This window comes from Thunnus maccoyii, chromosome 16, assembly GCF_910596095.1.
Source record: "Thunnus maccoyii chromosome 16, fThuMac1.1, whole genome shotgun sequence".
In the NCBI taxonomy this organism is placed as follows: Eukaryota; Metazoa; Chordata; class Actinopteri; order Scombriformes; family Scombridae; genus Thunnus; species Thunnus maccoyii.
The window spans coordinates 17,158,873-17,173,831 of record NC_056548.1 but is presented as its reverse complement, the minus strand read 5'-3'; the positions used below and the strand labels follow the sequence as shown (position 1 = coordinate 17,173,831).

The 14,959-nt window shown below is 42.0% G+C and overlaps 1 protein-coding gene across 1 annotated transcript; it reads right to left on the bottom strand.

The window, feature by feature from the left end:
* Positions 1–391: 391 nt before the first annotated feature.
* On the bottom strand, positions 392–13,689 carry peli2 (pellino E3 ubiquitin protein ligase family member 2). Its single transcript, XM_042388960.1, has 6 exons — positions 13,363–13,689; positions 7,446–7,575; positions 4,871–4,972; positions 3,909–4,106; positions 3,523–3,711; positions 392–3,370 (listed from the first exon to the last, which is right to left on the bottom strand). Exons 1-6 carry the CDS (start codon positions 13,437–13,439, stop codon positions 2,792–2,794), a joined length of 1,275 nt encoding a protein of 424 aa, XP_042244894.1. The 5' UTR covers positions 13,440–13,689; the 3' UTR covers positions 392–2,791.
* Positions 13,690–14,959: the final 1,270 nt, after the last annotated feature.

The window sequence follows — 14,959 nt, the reverse complement described above, 5'->3', positions numbered from 1 at the left end:
TATAATAAATATTAAGATGAGGCTGATAACATACAACATGAAATGTGAATAAAATAGACTTCAAGAAAAATGTTGTCCCTTATCTCCAAAATGCTGTTTGATAGAGCGATCAAAATCCAGAGCCATTTTGGCTGCTGAGATAGCTCATACAGAGGAATGATGAAACACATATGTAACTGTGATTACTGCTACGTTGTGTGAACAGAGCTGAGACATCTGGAGTTCAAAGGCAGTAGCCGCAGTAAAAAAGGAACAAATCTTCATCCCCTGAACGTACCTTTTTAAAATCACTGAATCGTTTTCAGTGATGCAGAGCTTTATCTATGACAAGTATAAAAATGTTACTCGACAGACAGGCCTAAAATCAGAAACACCACCGTCTCACTCCGAGTTATTTTTAAAAAATATTTTATTCTTTGCAAAGGAGGCATCGGGAGCATCAGTGCGTTCTATGGCTTGTGTACAGAGTTCCTGTAGGAGACAAAATCATAGAACAAGCCCTTGGGTGAACTGAGGGCCCCACCCATGTTTACCAAGGAGGAATGTTTGAGGCAGCTACTCCGCAGCTGTTAACAGAACATGGTCTTAAGCAACGGGCACAGTGTTTGAGCTGAAAGTGTTAGAAAGGAATGCTACTGTACAGTATGTGGTTTAGTACTTGACCCCGCACTGTTACATAAAATCTGAAGAAATCAAGCGATTCAGAAACGCTCTGACCTGTGAGCTAACTGTAATGCTGCTGATACTTTTAAGAATGTTAAGTATGTTTCTCTTAGGAAGGAACCGAAAAGGAAACACAACTGCTGTTGAGATGATATCTTTTTTTTTTTGTGTGAAGTCTTGGAGCCCCTCAGCAATACTTTGAATACTATTAATAGAAATTACTCTCAACATCTCATAAGTTTAATGCTCAGTTTGATAAACTAGTGGCAGAATTAATGCCTTTGACTACACTCTACATATGGGCACAGTCTGGTGAGCTAACATCACAGAAGAATGCACAGATTCGTCCCAGATTCTTTAGTTTTCAATTCATTTGCTAGTTTTGTTTCGAACAACTTGACTCATCCACACACAATAGAACTTACCAAATTTGGCATTGTGTGTGATAATATCATTATTCCCATGGAGCTGGTGCGTGCAACTGAGCAGCCTTGACTGTAATCCAGAGCTGTCAACATTCCACCAGAGCAGCAGTTTGGGTTTAGGATTGTTTACAGAAACACTTTGGGCAGCAGAGAGTGGTCGTTACATCTTGCATGTGGAGAGAAAAAACAGCTCCTCCTTATATTTGGTATAATCTCTGGATGCTGCTGAGACTGTGCCCAGGTTTGATGGCGTACAAATCATTGGATCAGACCCAGCATGGGATAAAGCTAACAACAGTGCAGATTGAATACAGTACATGTGTGTGGGACAGAGACACAGGTGTGATTGATGCAAATGGTTGTACAGTTCCAATGTTGTCTTTCACTGTGAATAGGCCTTATCTATACCTTTAACAGCACAGTCATTGTGAAAGTTAAATGTTATAATTGAAGGGTAAAGCACCACCAGTGAGGAGAGTCAATGTATTTCAGTACATTCATTGTCAAACCCTGCAAGGTTGGTTTAATTCCTGTTTTCTCTCTGGTAGTGTTTTTTTTTGGGTGGTGGGTGGAGATCATAGCATAGGAGATTGGGGGTGAAATGATGCAGGGCGATTTTAAACAAAAGCCCAAGGGCACCCACACAGTCCAACCCACACACACACACACACACACAATCACACATGCACGCACACACACTCAAAACATTCTCACACACATTATTTATGCAGGAGAAAAAAATATATTAACATTTTGCATTACAAAACAGTACAAGGGCCTCAGTGTAGTAAAATATGTCTTCTGTCAGATAAAAACGTGGAGACGAATCCATGTGGGTTGTCATTTCCTTACATCTGTATGCAAAACTCTCTCCCTTTGCCTTCGACAAAATATCTTTCTCTTATCTATTAAAAATATTCCCAAAGTTGAATGGGATTTGAGGCACTGGATTATATCTCTGTACACACACAAAAAAAAAAAAAAAAAAAAAAAAAAAAGTCATTTTCACCCTCCCTCAAGGTTTGTTCAGCAAATGGAAGCCCCCTCTGGAGAGCTACATGATCTTGATGCCATTAGGCGTTAAGGGGCCGAAAGGCCAATGGGGAGCACTTAACTAGTTTAGGCATTAGACGCCAAGTTTCTCTTGGCTTTTCTCCCAGCCAACAGTCCAGCTGTCTGGCTCTGTAAAAACTCTCAGATCCACCAGGAGCTACACTATAAACCCTCCCCATCTCTCTCTCCTTCCCAAAAGACTCAACTACACCTGCTCGCTGTTATCTGGTTCAGTCTGATTCATGAGAGTAAAAACAATTCATTCTTTCTACAACCTTAATCTTACAGCCCTCTGAGTGAAAACCAGCAGCCATTGTAGTTTAAACAGCCCGGCGCTGGAGCCTTGTTTAAAGCGGTTGGTTGGCAGGACAGCTGAAACAGTATTTCATTCTGGAGGAGCCAGGCATCTGTGGTCCAGTGTGCTGCACATCTCTGTATCCTACTGTGGCCATCCAGACAGCCAAGGTCCTGAACAATCTGTAATGGCTCTCTGTTGTGTGGAATCCAGAGTATATGACCAGAGCTTGAGAAGATTGACTCCTTTCCACAGCTGGCGTACATGAACAAAAGAAAGCACAAAATAATCTGAACAGTTTCACAGCATGTTGGCATTCTGGTCTAATCTCTCCACCAGAGCAGGACCCTTCAGCTCAGTCCACCGGGCCCTGGAAGATTAGCTTTGAACAGCCCTGAGTGAGGCTGAGCTGGGTGGCACAGAAGGGGCAGGCGGCGTGGAAGGCGTGGGTGCCATGGGGCAGAGGGATCTCCGCCCAGTACTTGACTGACTTCTCGGAGCACACGTGTCCACATGGCACAAAGGCATGCGTGGGTGCACCTGTGTCCACGTAGAAGGCCGGCTCGCAGCCCAGCCACAGCGGCACATAGGGCCCGACCACCCGGCACATGGGACACTCTCGCTGAGTATTGGGCTCCTGCTCTGAACGGTGGCCCCAGTTGTGGTAACCGTGCACGTGGCCACACGCCAAGTAGACCCAAGGCTGCTTGTCCTCCAGAGAGGAGAGGGCGCGGCTGCGCTGCATGCTGGGGAAGGCGAGAGTGTTGAGACCTACAGGGCACTGGGGCCGCGCTGCATTGATCTCCTGCCTGAGAGCCTCCAGGTGCTTTTGGGTGGGAGTGTGGAAGAGGCCTTCTGCAGTGCGCCACAGCAAAGTGGCTCCACATAGATCCACCAGGGAGCCATCCTGCAGTATATTACTCTCAATCTCCACCTGAAGAGGAGGATGTAAAAGACATTCAGTTCACTTTGTGCATGTAACTATCATAATCACTTTGTATTTCTGACTTGAGAAACATCTGCTTAATAATCTGTGATGCTTCAACTACATCACAGTGTCACTAATGTATATAAGGGGCTACTGACCAGTTTGCCTGGGGTCTGTGCTGAGCGGGTCTCTCTCAGAGTGTAAACATCCCCACAAACAGAGATCTCTCTCCATACGCCAGGTTTGGACTCTTCTGTGAATCCACCCTTGGGGTGCATTACCAGCACACCATTGGTTGTCAGGCCGTCCATGTGACCGTCAGGGTTCTTCCATTTCGCAGCTTTTTCCTGTAGGCGAGACAGAGCACAGATGATGACGTGATCTAATGTGCTGTGTGGGGGTTTTTTATGTACTTTTATATAACACAGCCAATGGCAGAGATGACTTTTGTTTATCTGGTTACAAGTTATACATTTAAAGAAACAAAGAGAGCATTGAAATAGAGATACTGTACATCTATCATGGTACACTAACTAGTAATTACCCCGAGGAAGATGTTCTTGGAGGAGTCAAACCCGGCTGCATAGATACGAGCAGTGAAGGGCGGGTTACGCTCACAGACAACTCGGCAGGCAAAACGGGAGATGGTGCTCTGTGTGATGGGAGTCTCCTCTCCCTCCTGACCTCCTGCTATTGTGTCAGTCACCACAAAGTCTATGGGACTCTCAGTGGAACGCCCAATCTAAAAAGCAACACAGTAATTACATTGTTGGTGAGGAATAATTGATATCATGCTGTATCAGTGCTCGGTTTCTTGTGTTCTCTTGTCAGTACACAGGCATGGATGCAGAGGTGTTTATTTTCTTTACTGCGGACATTTTCAGCTTTCTGGCAGTTCAGCCTTTTGCCAGTTTATGGCAGTTTGACATATGAATGATGGCACACTAGTTCATGTTTCTGTTTGTGTGTTTGTGTGGTAGAAAAAAAAGAAAGACTGACACACTACACACTTTGGTACGCAACATTTCATACAGCAGCATGTTGGATTATCTTCAATGATACACTGATAAAACAAGTTTCTGTTTTTACAAAAAAGAATATTTCAGGCTTATTTTTAAGCAGATTGCAGAGTTCAACAATGTCCAAACAGTTCTCAAGCTGAACAAACAGAGGTAAAAATAAGCATTTCCCTCTTTCATTTCCTCTTTTTTTCATCACAAATGGTCCTGAAAATTCCTTTTTTTTTTTTTTTTTTGAAAGGTCTCCCCCTTCTTTGCTGTGCCTGTGTTTCCGTTTATTCTGTGTTGTTCAAAGACACATGGATACAATAAAAGAGCTGAATGTGTAGCACGTGTCTGCAGTGCTAACTTCCCTCTAGTCACCATCGCCTTGCTGTGCATTCAGATTAGTGCTACGGGCAGAACAGTTGACAGTATACATACAAGGCACATGTACTCCCAAGTGGAGGGTGAAGTTCAGGAAGGAAAAAAAAAAAAAAAAACCTACCTGAAACATGTCCGTGTCTTTATCATGGCTGTACTCCACCACTACTGTGTGGTTCCTGGATAGTGTGTATGAGATGCTGTGTTGGCCTTTACAGTTCACAGCCTGAAATATAACAAATGAGCAACTTAATACACACACACACACACACACACGCTACATGTTCTGTTATCATATTAAACACAATAAATGCATGGATTTTTAACAATTTAGCATAAGCACACCAACAAAACAGAGGTGTTCTTATTATTTTGCGTCACAGTGAAGACACTTTTTGATGTCTGGGTTTGTGGCTTTAACACCGGATCTGAGAGTACCAGAGATTGACAAACAGGAACTACTCGACCAATTGCAATGATTGCCTTATGCAATCTCATCATTAAATTACAGATGAGAGCAATAGCAAGCCCCCTATTAAAATGCATGGCACTCAGTTGATTAGTCACATCCTAAGATTCAACAACAACTATTGTGCTATTTGGAAGAACATGTTTATTTGTCCTTCTTTTCATCCTAGTTAGTTAGTTATTTACAACTAAATTTTTCTCAAGTAAAAGACTTCAATATACTAAATAAAAACCAAAGGTCTGGGGCAAGGAATTTCTGGAAGAGGGAAAATAAAGAGTGTGTAAAGTAACACTCCTATGACAGTGACCATAAACTGCTCACTGGCCTCAGCTAACACAAGCTCGCCTATCAGCTGATCTGCCTCAGTGTAGTGAGGGAGGGTGGGTTAAAGCCACTCAGGCCCAGCTCCCATCAATACTTTACCACATGCCACTATCATCCTGCTTTAATCTGCGAATTCCATTTCCCAAACATCCCCCCCCCCCGCCTTTGTCACGTGCGAGAGGGAAAGAGGGAGAGAGAGAAAGTGGGTCATCAGTGCTGCCACACTCTGCTGTAACATCAGAGACAGACAGGAACAAATGTCATCATCACATGCAGTCTTGTCTTGACTGTGCCGCTACAAAACAAATGGTGCTCCACCTGTTTAACAGCTAAAAGAAGTTCATACACACCCCGAACAGAAAGATATATTTTTACAATCACAACACCCCCCCAAAATGTCACACACACACACCCTCCCTCAGTTGAAAGCGTAAAAATAAAAACACAGCCACGGGGTCATCCGACCCCCCGAAAGGAAAGCCAGTGCAAACAATCACAAATGCATAAATTCAGTAATTGAGATCAAGTAGGGAGATTAGAGAGCAGGGGCAGGATTTCAATCGGAGGCTGGCAGTGGCATCACGGGAGCTCCTCATTATCTGTCATGAACACCAGAGTGTGCACAGACACGTGAGCTTTCCCTCTCAGCGTTCTCGGTTCATTCGTATGAGACTGCTACACTGTGAGGGAACAAGAGTGGGTTGGGGGACTGCTGTAGAAAATAAAGTATATATATATATATAGAGAGAGAGAGAGTGGGGTCCAAATGGGAAAGTGGTCTCAGACTTTTGGACCCCACTTATATATATATATACACACACACATATATTTTTAAAAGGGTAGATGACTTTGTTTTTTTACTTTACTGCTTACTCAAAAGGAAAGCCTTCCTCTAATTAAGCTCACCGCCCTCCTTGTTTCTTAAGGAATGGCTATTTTTGACCGTGTGTACAGCTGGGAGTGGAGGGTCAGCCAACTGCAACAACTTCCTCCTCAGCTCGCCCTCCTTATCCCGTGCTTGGTAACAGGGTGGCAGAGAGGAAGAGTGGTGAAAGGGGAAGAAGGCCTGAGCAGTTCCCATCTCTGAAACAGTCTGTTACTTATTGTGTAAATAGCATTCTTTGCTTTGTTGTGCTGTGCAGTAAAAAAAAACAAAAAAACAAAAAAACACAGTGTAGCAGTGTGGAGCAGCAGAAACATTTAGCTAAATTTGATAGGGCACTGCAGCTTTCTGCTCTGTGATGTACAGTCGCTGCAATGAAAAACCCTCACTTACAGAAAAAAAAACATCTACATAGATATCAAGAGTCAAGTTCCACAAGGTGAGAGTAACCTGAACCCGAGAGGCCAAGGGAGCTTAACTCCCAACAAAATGTCTGGAATATTGGCCTCTAAGAGCTGCAGAGGTAAGCAGGTCCTCTAGCTTGTTTAGCAGTTTTGCTTGGGAACCACAGGCAGGAATGCAGACATGTTATACTGGACAGGGCAGTTTCTGGCAGGCACGCTGGTGCAAAGAAAAGCTATGAGGCCCGGCTAAGAACTACAGTTATTGTACTGGAAATGTCAACATTAGGGTCTGCCAACAATAATGTAAAGGGGTTTACTGCGCGTTCCACGAGCTACTGAAATCATTGAGAAAACAGTCTGCTGCTCTGAAAAAGTCAGTTTTGTGTTTTTCTGGATTCTTCTTCAATTGTGGCTCCACTATCTTCAATCACAATATCAGCCTCACTGAATACAGTCCAAACTACACGCGTATAAAAATTAGTCATCAATTTACTTGCATGCGTGTGAAATTTTCTAATCTACAATATATACACACATCAAAAGACAAGGAGACAATTGTTCTTTCCCCACTGAGAGTCTGTTCAGTAATCATTCATTCATCCTCTGATCTGCTCTGTACCTTGCTGGCCTGGGGTGTGTTGAGGATGTGCACAGTGCTTGGCTTAACACCATTGGCTTTGGTCCTCTTGTATAGCGCAAATCTGCTTTTCCGTCTACCCCGATCTCCATTGGGCAGGGAGCCATTATACCTGTCACAGAAGGGGAGGTGGGGTGGGGTGGAGGGAAGGACAGCAAATTCACAGTTCAATTTTTTTTTTTTTTAAATGAAAAAAATGCAAACGGTTTTTGTAGAAGCAAAAAGGATGTGTCTAATGAGATTTACAGGCAAAATTCTTGTAATCATATAACAAGTAAACATGGAGAATTAGAAACATTCATGTGTTTGAAAAGGAGCTTTGCCACGCATTACATCACTGGCAATCTAATGCACCCTATTAGCAATCTAAGCGTTACCTTGGATGATGTCTCTTATTACATAATACACTCTGGTACTTGTGATTTCAGTGAGCCAGTTCTGAGTAAACCTGCAGCTGTTCTTTTGCTCTGTGTCCCAGGCAGGAGCGGGTTTTAAGATGCACGTCAGGTTTGCTACCACTTTGGGTAAGCGGAGCCTGGCTGGAGAACTGGCTCGCATGGTTAAAAAACACATTCTCTCATAGCTGTGTTTTATACGCCGGTGTGGAAAGCTTTAACGACTCAATTCAAAAAGCCTCAGCATGACCAGAGGAGCTTCTAAGAGTGTTCTGTTTTCACTTCTCAATACCAGATTCCAGTTTTGCCCTTCAATCTGCTGCGAGGCACCTAGCCTAGGCTGCTCCTTGTGAATGAAGAAGCCCCTTCCGGTAGGACTGGTCCTCTCCCTATCCACCAGCTGGTTCCTACAGCTGGGACACCCCATGCTCTACTCCCATCCAACACACAGACCTTCTGTCACACACTCGCACGTAACCACAGTGTGTTGAACAGACGCTTTGCAAAGCGGAAATATCCGTGTCAAAAGCCTCAAGTTAGCATCATGAGAGGATAAACTCTGCCAATTGCTATATAATCTACTATTTCTCCTCTTTGTTTCAACGCAAATGCAACAGAAGAAACAAGATCCTCCTTCTGCTCCTTGCTACCTCCCTCCCAAGCTAGCCCACCTGTCCCATGTCTCCACACGGCTGGCCAGGCATAGAAACACATGGTCCCAGTCAGCACAGTGCACAAAGCTGGCCTGTAGGACAAGCCACCCACAGAGAGCTAGAGAAGCACTGGATGATACTGTAGACAAAACTACAACCAATGCTCTGAGGGCAGGAGGGAAATGACAAAATGGAAGTGGATAGATTGTGGTAGTATCTTAAAATGTTTAAATTATTCACTATTGCAAAGAGAATTCAGCTACTCAATGTTTTCACGTTACTTTCAAAAGACATCCACTCTGGTTATAAGGTGCAGGACAGAAGGCACATCAAAATTAAAAACTATTTGCCAAAAAAAAAAATGTTGATCCAATGTGGTCCTAATCCTGATATAGATGCATATGGGATAGAAATGTTGATTATCTCACATCAATAATCACACTTTTGGAGCTATTAGTGTGCCGACTCTATACTCCAATTTCACTGAACTTGTCCTAGAAACTTCCCACCTAAATAAAGCCCAGCGAGGCCTAAATATTTTTGAGATTTCTACCTACTTGAGAAGGCCAATCTGCTGGATACGAGTGTATTTATGGTTCCTGTGCATGGATGTCCCACATATAGCACACAAAACAGATGATACGCTCTCTGCAGCTGAGCATTTATGCCAGGATGAATTCTAAATGCAGAACATAACCCTGAATCGGTGAGAAATGACACACATGCTTTCTATTATTCATCATTACAGAGAGGAACAATATTCTGTCACTTAGGAACCGGCACCGTCACATTGGCTTGGACAGGCTCTTTAATGCAGCGCTCCTACTAATTGTGTTAGCTTTCCCTTTTGACCTGTGCCAGGCAGACAGCGGATTTACCTTCCAATACTTAGGAGCAGGGATTAGAGACTCTGGCGTATCACCTATCCGCCAGGGTTGCACTAATGAGCCAACAGCACCTCCTACCTCTTGCGCTAACATGAGAGGCTAGTGTTCACAGAATGAGGAGGAGATATGTTTAGTAGTTTTAACTCTCACTGGCATGTCAGAGAGGCAAAGTGTGGTCTTAAAGGGTCACAGAGAATGGCACAGGGGTCAGATTATGCTGCACAGACGACCACGGCCTATTTGTGCTTAAAATAGGTCAATCTAAAGTGTGCAAGTACATTAGAAACTATTTTGATAATCGAATAATCATTTTAGTCTTTTTTTAGTAAGGTAAAATACCAAATATTTGCTCATTGCAGCTTCTCAAATGTAAAAACTTTTAAGCGTTTCTGTCTCTTAAATGATAGTAAACTGAATATCTTTGGATTTTGGACTGTCGGTCAGACAAAATGAGACATTTGAAGACATCACCAAGAAATTAGTTATTTTCCGCTATTATCTGACATAGAGAAAACGATTTATTAGGGCTACAACTAACGATTGTTTTCATTATCGACTCATCTGTTGATTTATTTCCTCAATGAATGGAGTAGAGTTGATTGGTCCATAAAATGTCAGAAAATGGTAAAAAATGTCAAACACTGTTTCACAAAGCCTAAGATGACGTCCTCAAATGTCTTGTTTTGTCTTCATCCCAAAGATCAGAATCAGAAACAGGTTTATCACCATGTAGGTTTGCACATACAGGGAATTTCCCTTGAGGTTGTGTTGCATAACAATCAAAAAAGTAGGTAAGGTATATAGAACACGAGTACCTATACAAAGTAAGAGAAAATACAACTACAACAAATTACAGGTATATAATGTATAAATAACATTTATAATCAAAAATAAGATATAGTAAACATAGTAAAATATATTCTAAGTGAAAAGAGCTATTGAGTTAAAAAAAAAACTGTACAAGCTATTCAGTTTACTGTCATAGAAGACTAAAGAAACCAGAAAATATTCACATTTGAGAAGCTGGAATCAAAGAATTTGGACATTATTTTCTTAAAAAATATTGATTATCAAAATAGTTGGTGATTAATTCAATAGTTGACAACTTATCTTTTAATTGACTAATTGTTGCAGCTCTAGAGAAAATAATTGACAGATTAATCAATAATGAATATAATTGTTAGTGCAGCCCTCAAGTACATCTCTAGGACATTATCACTACATGAGAGGCAGCCAAATGGCATAGTGAGTGAGATGAGCAACAGTCAACTGACTCAGATTCAGGCTGCCATGGCTCCAAGTATCTGTCTGACTGATATAACCTTGAACACAACACTGACACAGCACCAGGTCCTCCTACACTCTGACCTTGATGTAGAGGCCAGAAAGGCAACTCTTCACCTTCTTGGATGAATAGAGTTGCCAAGAAAACGACATCACTTCTCAACAATCAGTGCTAGTTTGTACCAAAGATGTCCCCAAGTTGATTTGTATACTTCCTATCAAGCGGTTCTTTAGGGAGAAATGTACAAAGTTCAATCAATAGGCCCAGTCTCCCAGCCACAATGGACAGAGGAAGCTGAGGAGAGGCAAAGGCTGGGTCCTGATCAATCCATCCTTTCATTTCCAGGATACCCATGCAGCCGCCGTCCCCCTCCCACCACCCCTCGCCACCCCCCGCTCCACACTGACCAGCACCGAGCCAATCCGCCCAGGCAGAGATGGGGTGCAGCCATGCAAGTAATAAAAGCCACCATGGTCATAGCAACAAACCACTGAGGGAACTGCTGCTCAAACCAGCTTTGTTCCATGCTGTCAGCTATCTTGTCTACCATCAGTTTTATCAATGGGATGTGATGTCACAGCAGTGATTATACACCCCGTCACATCTGATTCAAATGTGTCTTTATGCCAAGAGAGAGAACAAAAGTATCGACTTCAAACATGCCACATGTTCAGCCTGGGGTAATAAGCAGTCAGCACTTTTTGTCCCTTATAATAAGCAGTATGACTGTGAGTGTATGGGTGGAGGGCAAGGGACAAAACCACAGTCCTCCATGGCTCTGTGTGCAACCTTCATAAGCATCTCATTTCAAGTGCTTCAAACAAATGCTATATCCCCACAGCACAAACATCTGAACATGCTTATTATAAGTTAGCTGCAATGTTGGCCAAACTCTAATCACTGATGACACAACAGGTGTTTTCCATCATCTATTGTGGCTGTTGCCCTTGACAGCTTATCAATATAAACATGACTGTTTTGAATGATAACTGGCTGCTGTTTCTGCTGAACAAATGCAGCAAAGAACAGTAGTGGTTTTGAAATAGTTCTGACATAAACAAAGAAAAAGCCACATCAGTTTTTACTCAGTAGCAGGATGAGGCAAGTATACTAATGTGACTGACAACAGATTAGGGGTGGGTATTGTTTGGAATTTTGGATACTAATGCCAATATACCATACCATACATACCAGTTTCGGTATTGACACCAAAATCAATCAATACTTTTGTAAATTTTAACAAAAAACACCAAAGTTTTCACAAGTTAAATCCTGGCTAAACACAAGCTTTTCCTAAATAAAATACAATCTAAAACTGGCAATCAAAGAATAAGTAAACAAGATTACAAATCTGACCACAAAATCACTGTCAAGACATGATAATTGACTGATTTTGTGTTCTACTGCTGTACGTACCAAAAGAAAAAACTGATGGTATTGTAACATAAAATGCTAAAACCTGTGACAAAAAGACAAGATATAAATGTAACCATGAGGCCTCATGACCACTACTTTAAAGAAGAAGTACCCTGACAAAAAAGTTAAGAAAACTGCCCTCATTGCATAAGACGATATAAAATCTGTCAGATTTTGAGATACAGTTGTAGTAGGCCATGGTGGCCAATATTGTAAGTCAATGAACAGGATTGTTTTATGGCAACATTTTTATGTTTTTTGGATCGATGTGATGAAATATCTTGATTTTTCTTTACTCTTTTTATGGCTGGATTAGCCAAAACACAACAGTTTCCCCATTGATGTTCCACTGAATTTACTATATGACCATAATAGCTGTTATCGCCTTTTGCAACACAAAAACACATATAAACTGTGACTGAGAGTTTTATTCATATCCCCATCACGCACTAGGTTGATGGTGCTCTTTGGTGGTCCCAAAGCTTGGCATGTGAACAACAGAATCATACTTAAAAGACATCTGAGGAAATTGACCATGTGTTTTGTGATTAGCAAGGTTCATTAACAAATTTGGCATCTTTAAAAAATGTGCAATGGCCCTCTGGAGCGTGTGCTCGTAACAACAGAAGACGCAGATGTAAAGTTTAGCTACAGATAGCTTTTTAAAAAAACAAAAAAAAAAGGAAGAACCCTAGGGGCTGAGGGCTGGGGGCTGGGGGAGGGGACCATCTCCACTTCCGAATTCCTAAAACCCCATGAATCCAACTTTAAGGTAGGACAGAGCGCCCTGGTCAGAGTTGCTGAGTGTGGGATTAATTTCACCAGGGTTGCAAAAGTTGTCCTGAACGCATCTGTTTGGTGGTGAACATCAGTATGTTCAGATGTAGCGAGCCTGTCGTTGTTTCATCCGATGTTATCAGGAAATTAAACATCGCCACCAACTCTGGAAACGAAAACGTACACATTTCTGATTGCGCACGTGTCTCATTGGTGGAGTAACGTGAGCGCGTGAATTTCCCCACTGGGCTTGACGGTTTCTTTTTCTAAATACAAAGTGTTGTCTATAGATGTTGCCTTCCCTCTTAAGTAACACCACATTGCTGAAAATGCCCAGTTCATTTCGAAAACTTAGCTAAGTTAGCTATGTGAGTGCCCCCCTTGTGAAACTTCCTCAAGATAAATACTCTGCTTTCACGTACACATACAGGAGTATCCACAAAGTCAAAACATCCCAAAATAAATACAAAAGAAGGCTCAACTCACCCCAGGACCACCAGCTCCCCGTATTTAACTGGGTCTTTGGACGGGGCGCAGTGCTCCTCTTGGCTTAACGAAAACATGAGGCTTCTGGCTTCACTGTGTAAACGTTAGCTATACAGTAATAACAGCAGCTGAAAAATAACCAGGAACTGCCTTCAAAAAAAACACACGAACACGCTGTCAATTCATATCACAGATCCAGCGGCATGTGTCTACGTGCTCGCATAAATCCAGTTTTTCTATAGATGAACTGCTCTCAAACTTCTTTAGCGTGACATTGCAAAATGTAACTTACTTGGCGGTTGAAACCGTTCTGAAGCAGATACAAAAACAGCGAGCAGCAGGGCCGGAACGTACCATTCTCTTGTTCTTTACTTCGCAGAGGGGGGGTTCACCTTACCAACTTTGTATTTAAACCAGTGTTTCTAACCAAGTTGTGTTGTATATACTTATTTAAAGTTATTTAATAAACTGCGTGAACATATTTGGCGATTAATCTCCTCTTGGGGAAACAAATATATCAAATTTTAGATTACATTTTTCTTCTTGTACCACCTCACATGGTTCAGGGATCGTACATTGTGTTATGTAAACAAAGAGTACAATCTGGGAATTCTTAAAGAGATCATACTTTTTCTGACATGTTTTCAAACTTTCCAGTGTCCCATACATAACGAGAAAATTAACTTTAATTTCGTCCTGATATCCTCTTAATGTATGCACGACAGGGATCACCTCTATTTCAGCAACACTTGTCTTAAAAACCACATCATTTTCTTAGATATGACTACTTTGTATAATGTTACACAACCCCAACAGAGTTTACTGAAGGTGGGGCAGTAATAGTGGGAAACACATGATGAAAACAATCATCCTGGTACATTTCCTGACTGAGATAACTTGCAGAGTGAAGGGAAATCAGATTTGCTTATTTTCTTGGTGACCCCTTGGGCCCTTTCAAGAACTTTATTTGATTATTACTTTATTGCAGTTGGCTAATGCATGTGATTGATTATGCAACCTAATGACCTCACCTTTTATCTGTATGCCTGGGAGTTTTATTTTCACATTATCATCGCTCCTTTTGATCATTTTCATTCTGTTGTCTAGTTTCTTAGTTCCATCTTCACTTTTATTGCTTGCAGGCCTACAGGTGTATACTTATTTCTGTCTGTAATATCTTATTAGTCACGTTGCTGCATTGCTATGTGAGAAGACGCAGATGAATCTAATAATAACACCAAGGCCTGGTGATTAGCTTAATTGCGTCTTCTGAGAAAGACTCACAGACTCTCTATTGTCAGCCAAATGTCCACACCTTAAGTGAGAATGTAAGGATGTCAAGTACTTCTCAAACCTGGACAAGTCTCAAATGTCACTCCCTCCAATATCTCACATGTCCAGTTGTTCTCACGCCTTGCTGATGAATGTGCCACTTCACTTTTGTCTGGCAGTCTCATCAACACTTTACTGCCTCTGTCTTGTTTTCACAAGAATCTGTATGGCTGGAGGTGCCCTCACTGACTTAGACCCCTATTGCCTCTGCAATTATTGCCTTCTGTTTGAACTGGTGTTCAGTTTCAAAGTGCAATAACACTTG

Excerpts from the sequence above, each read along its gene's own strand:
- peli2 (XM_042388960.1), bottom strand. The coding sequence starts at position 13,439 with ATGTTTTCGTTAAGCCAAGAGGAGCACTGCGCCCCGTCCAAAGACCCA. Across the intron at positions 4,973-7,445 it reads ACACACCCCAGGCCAGCAAG|GCTGTGAACTGTAAAGGCCA; the intron begins GTACAGAGCAGA and ends GTTATATTTCAG. Across the intron at positions 4,107-4,870 it reads AAGACACGGACATGTTTCAG|ATTGGGCGTTCCACTGAGAG; the intron begins GTAGGTTTTTTT and ends GTTGCTTTTTAG.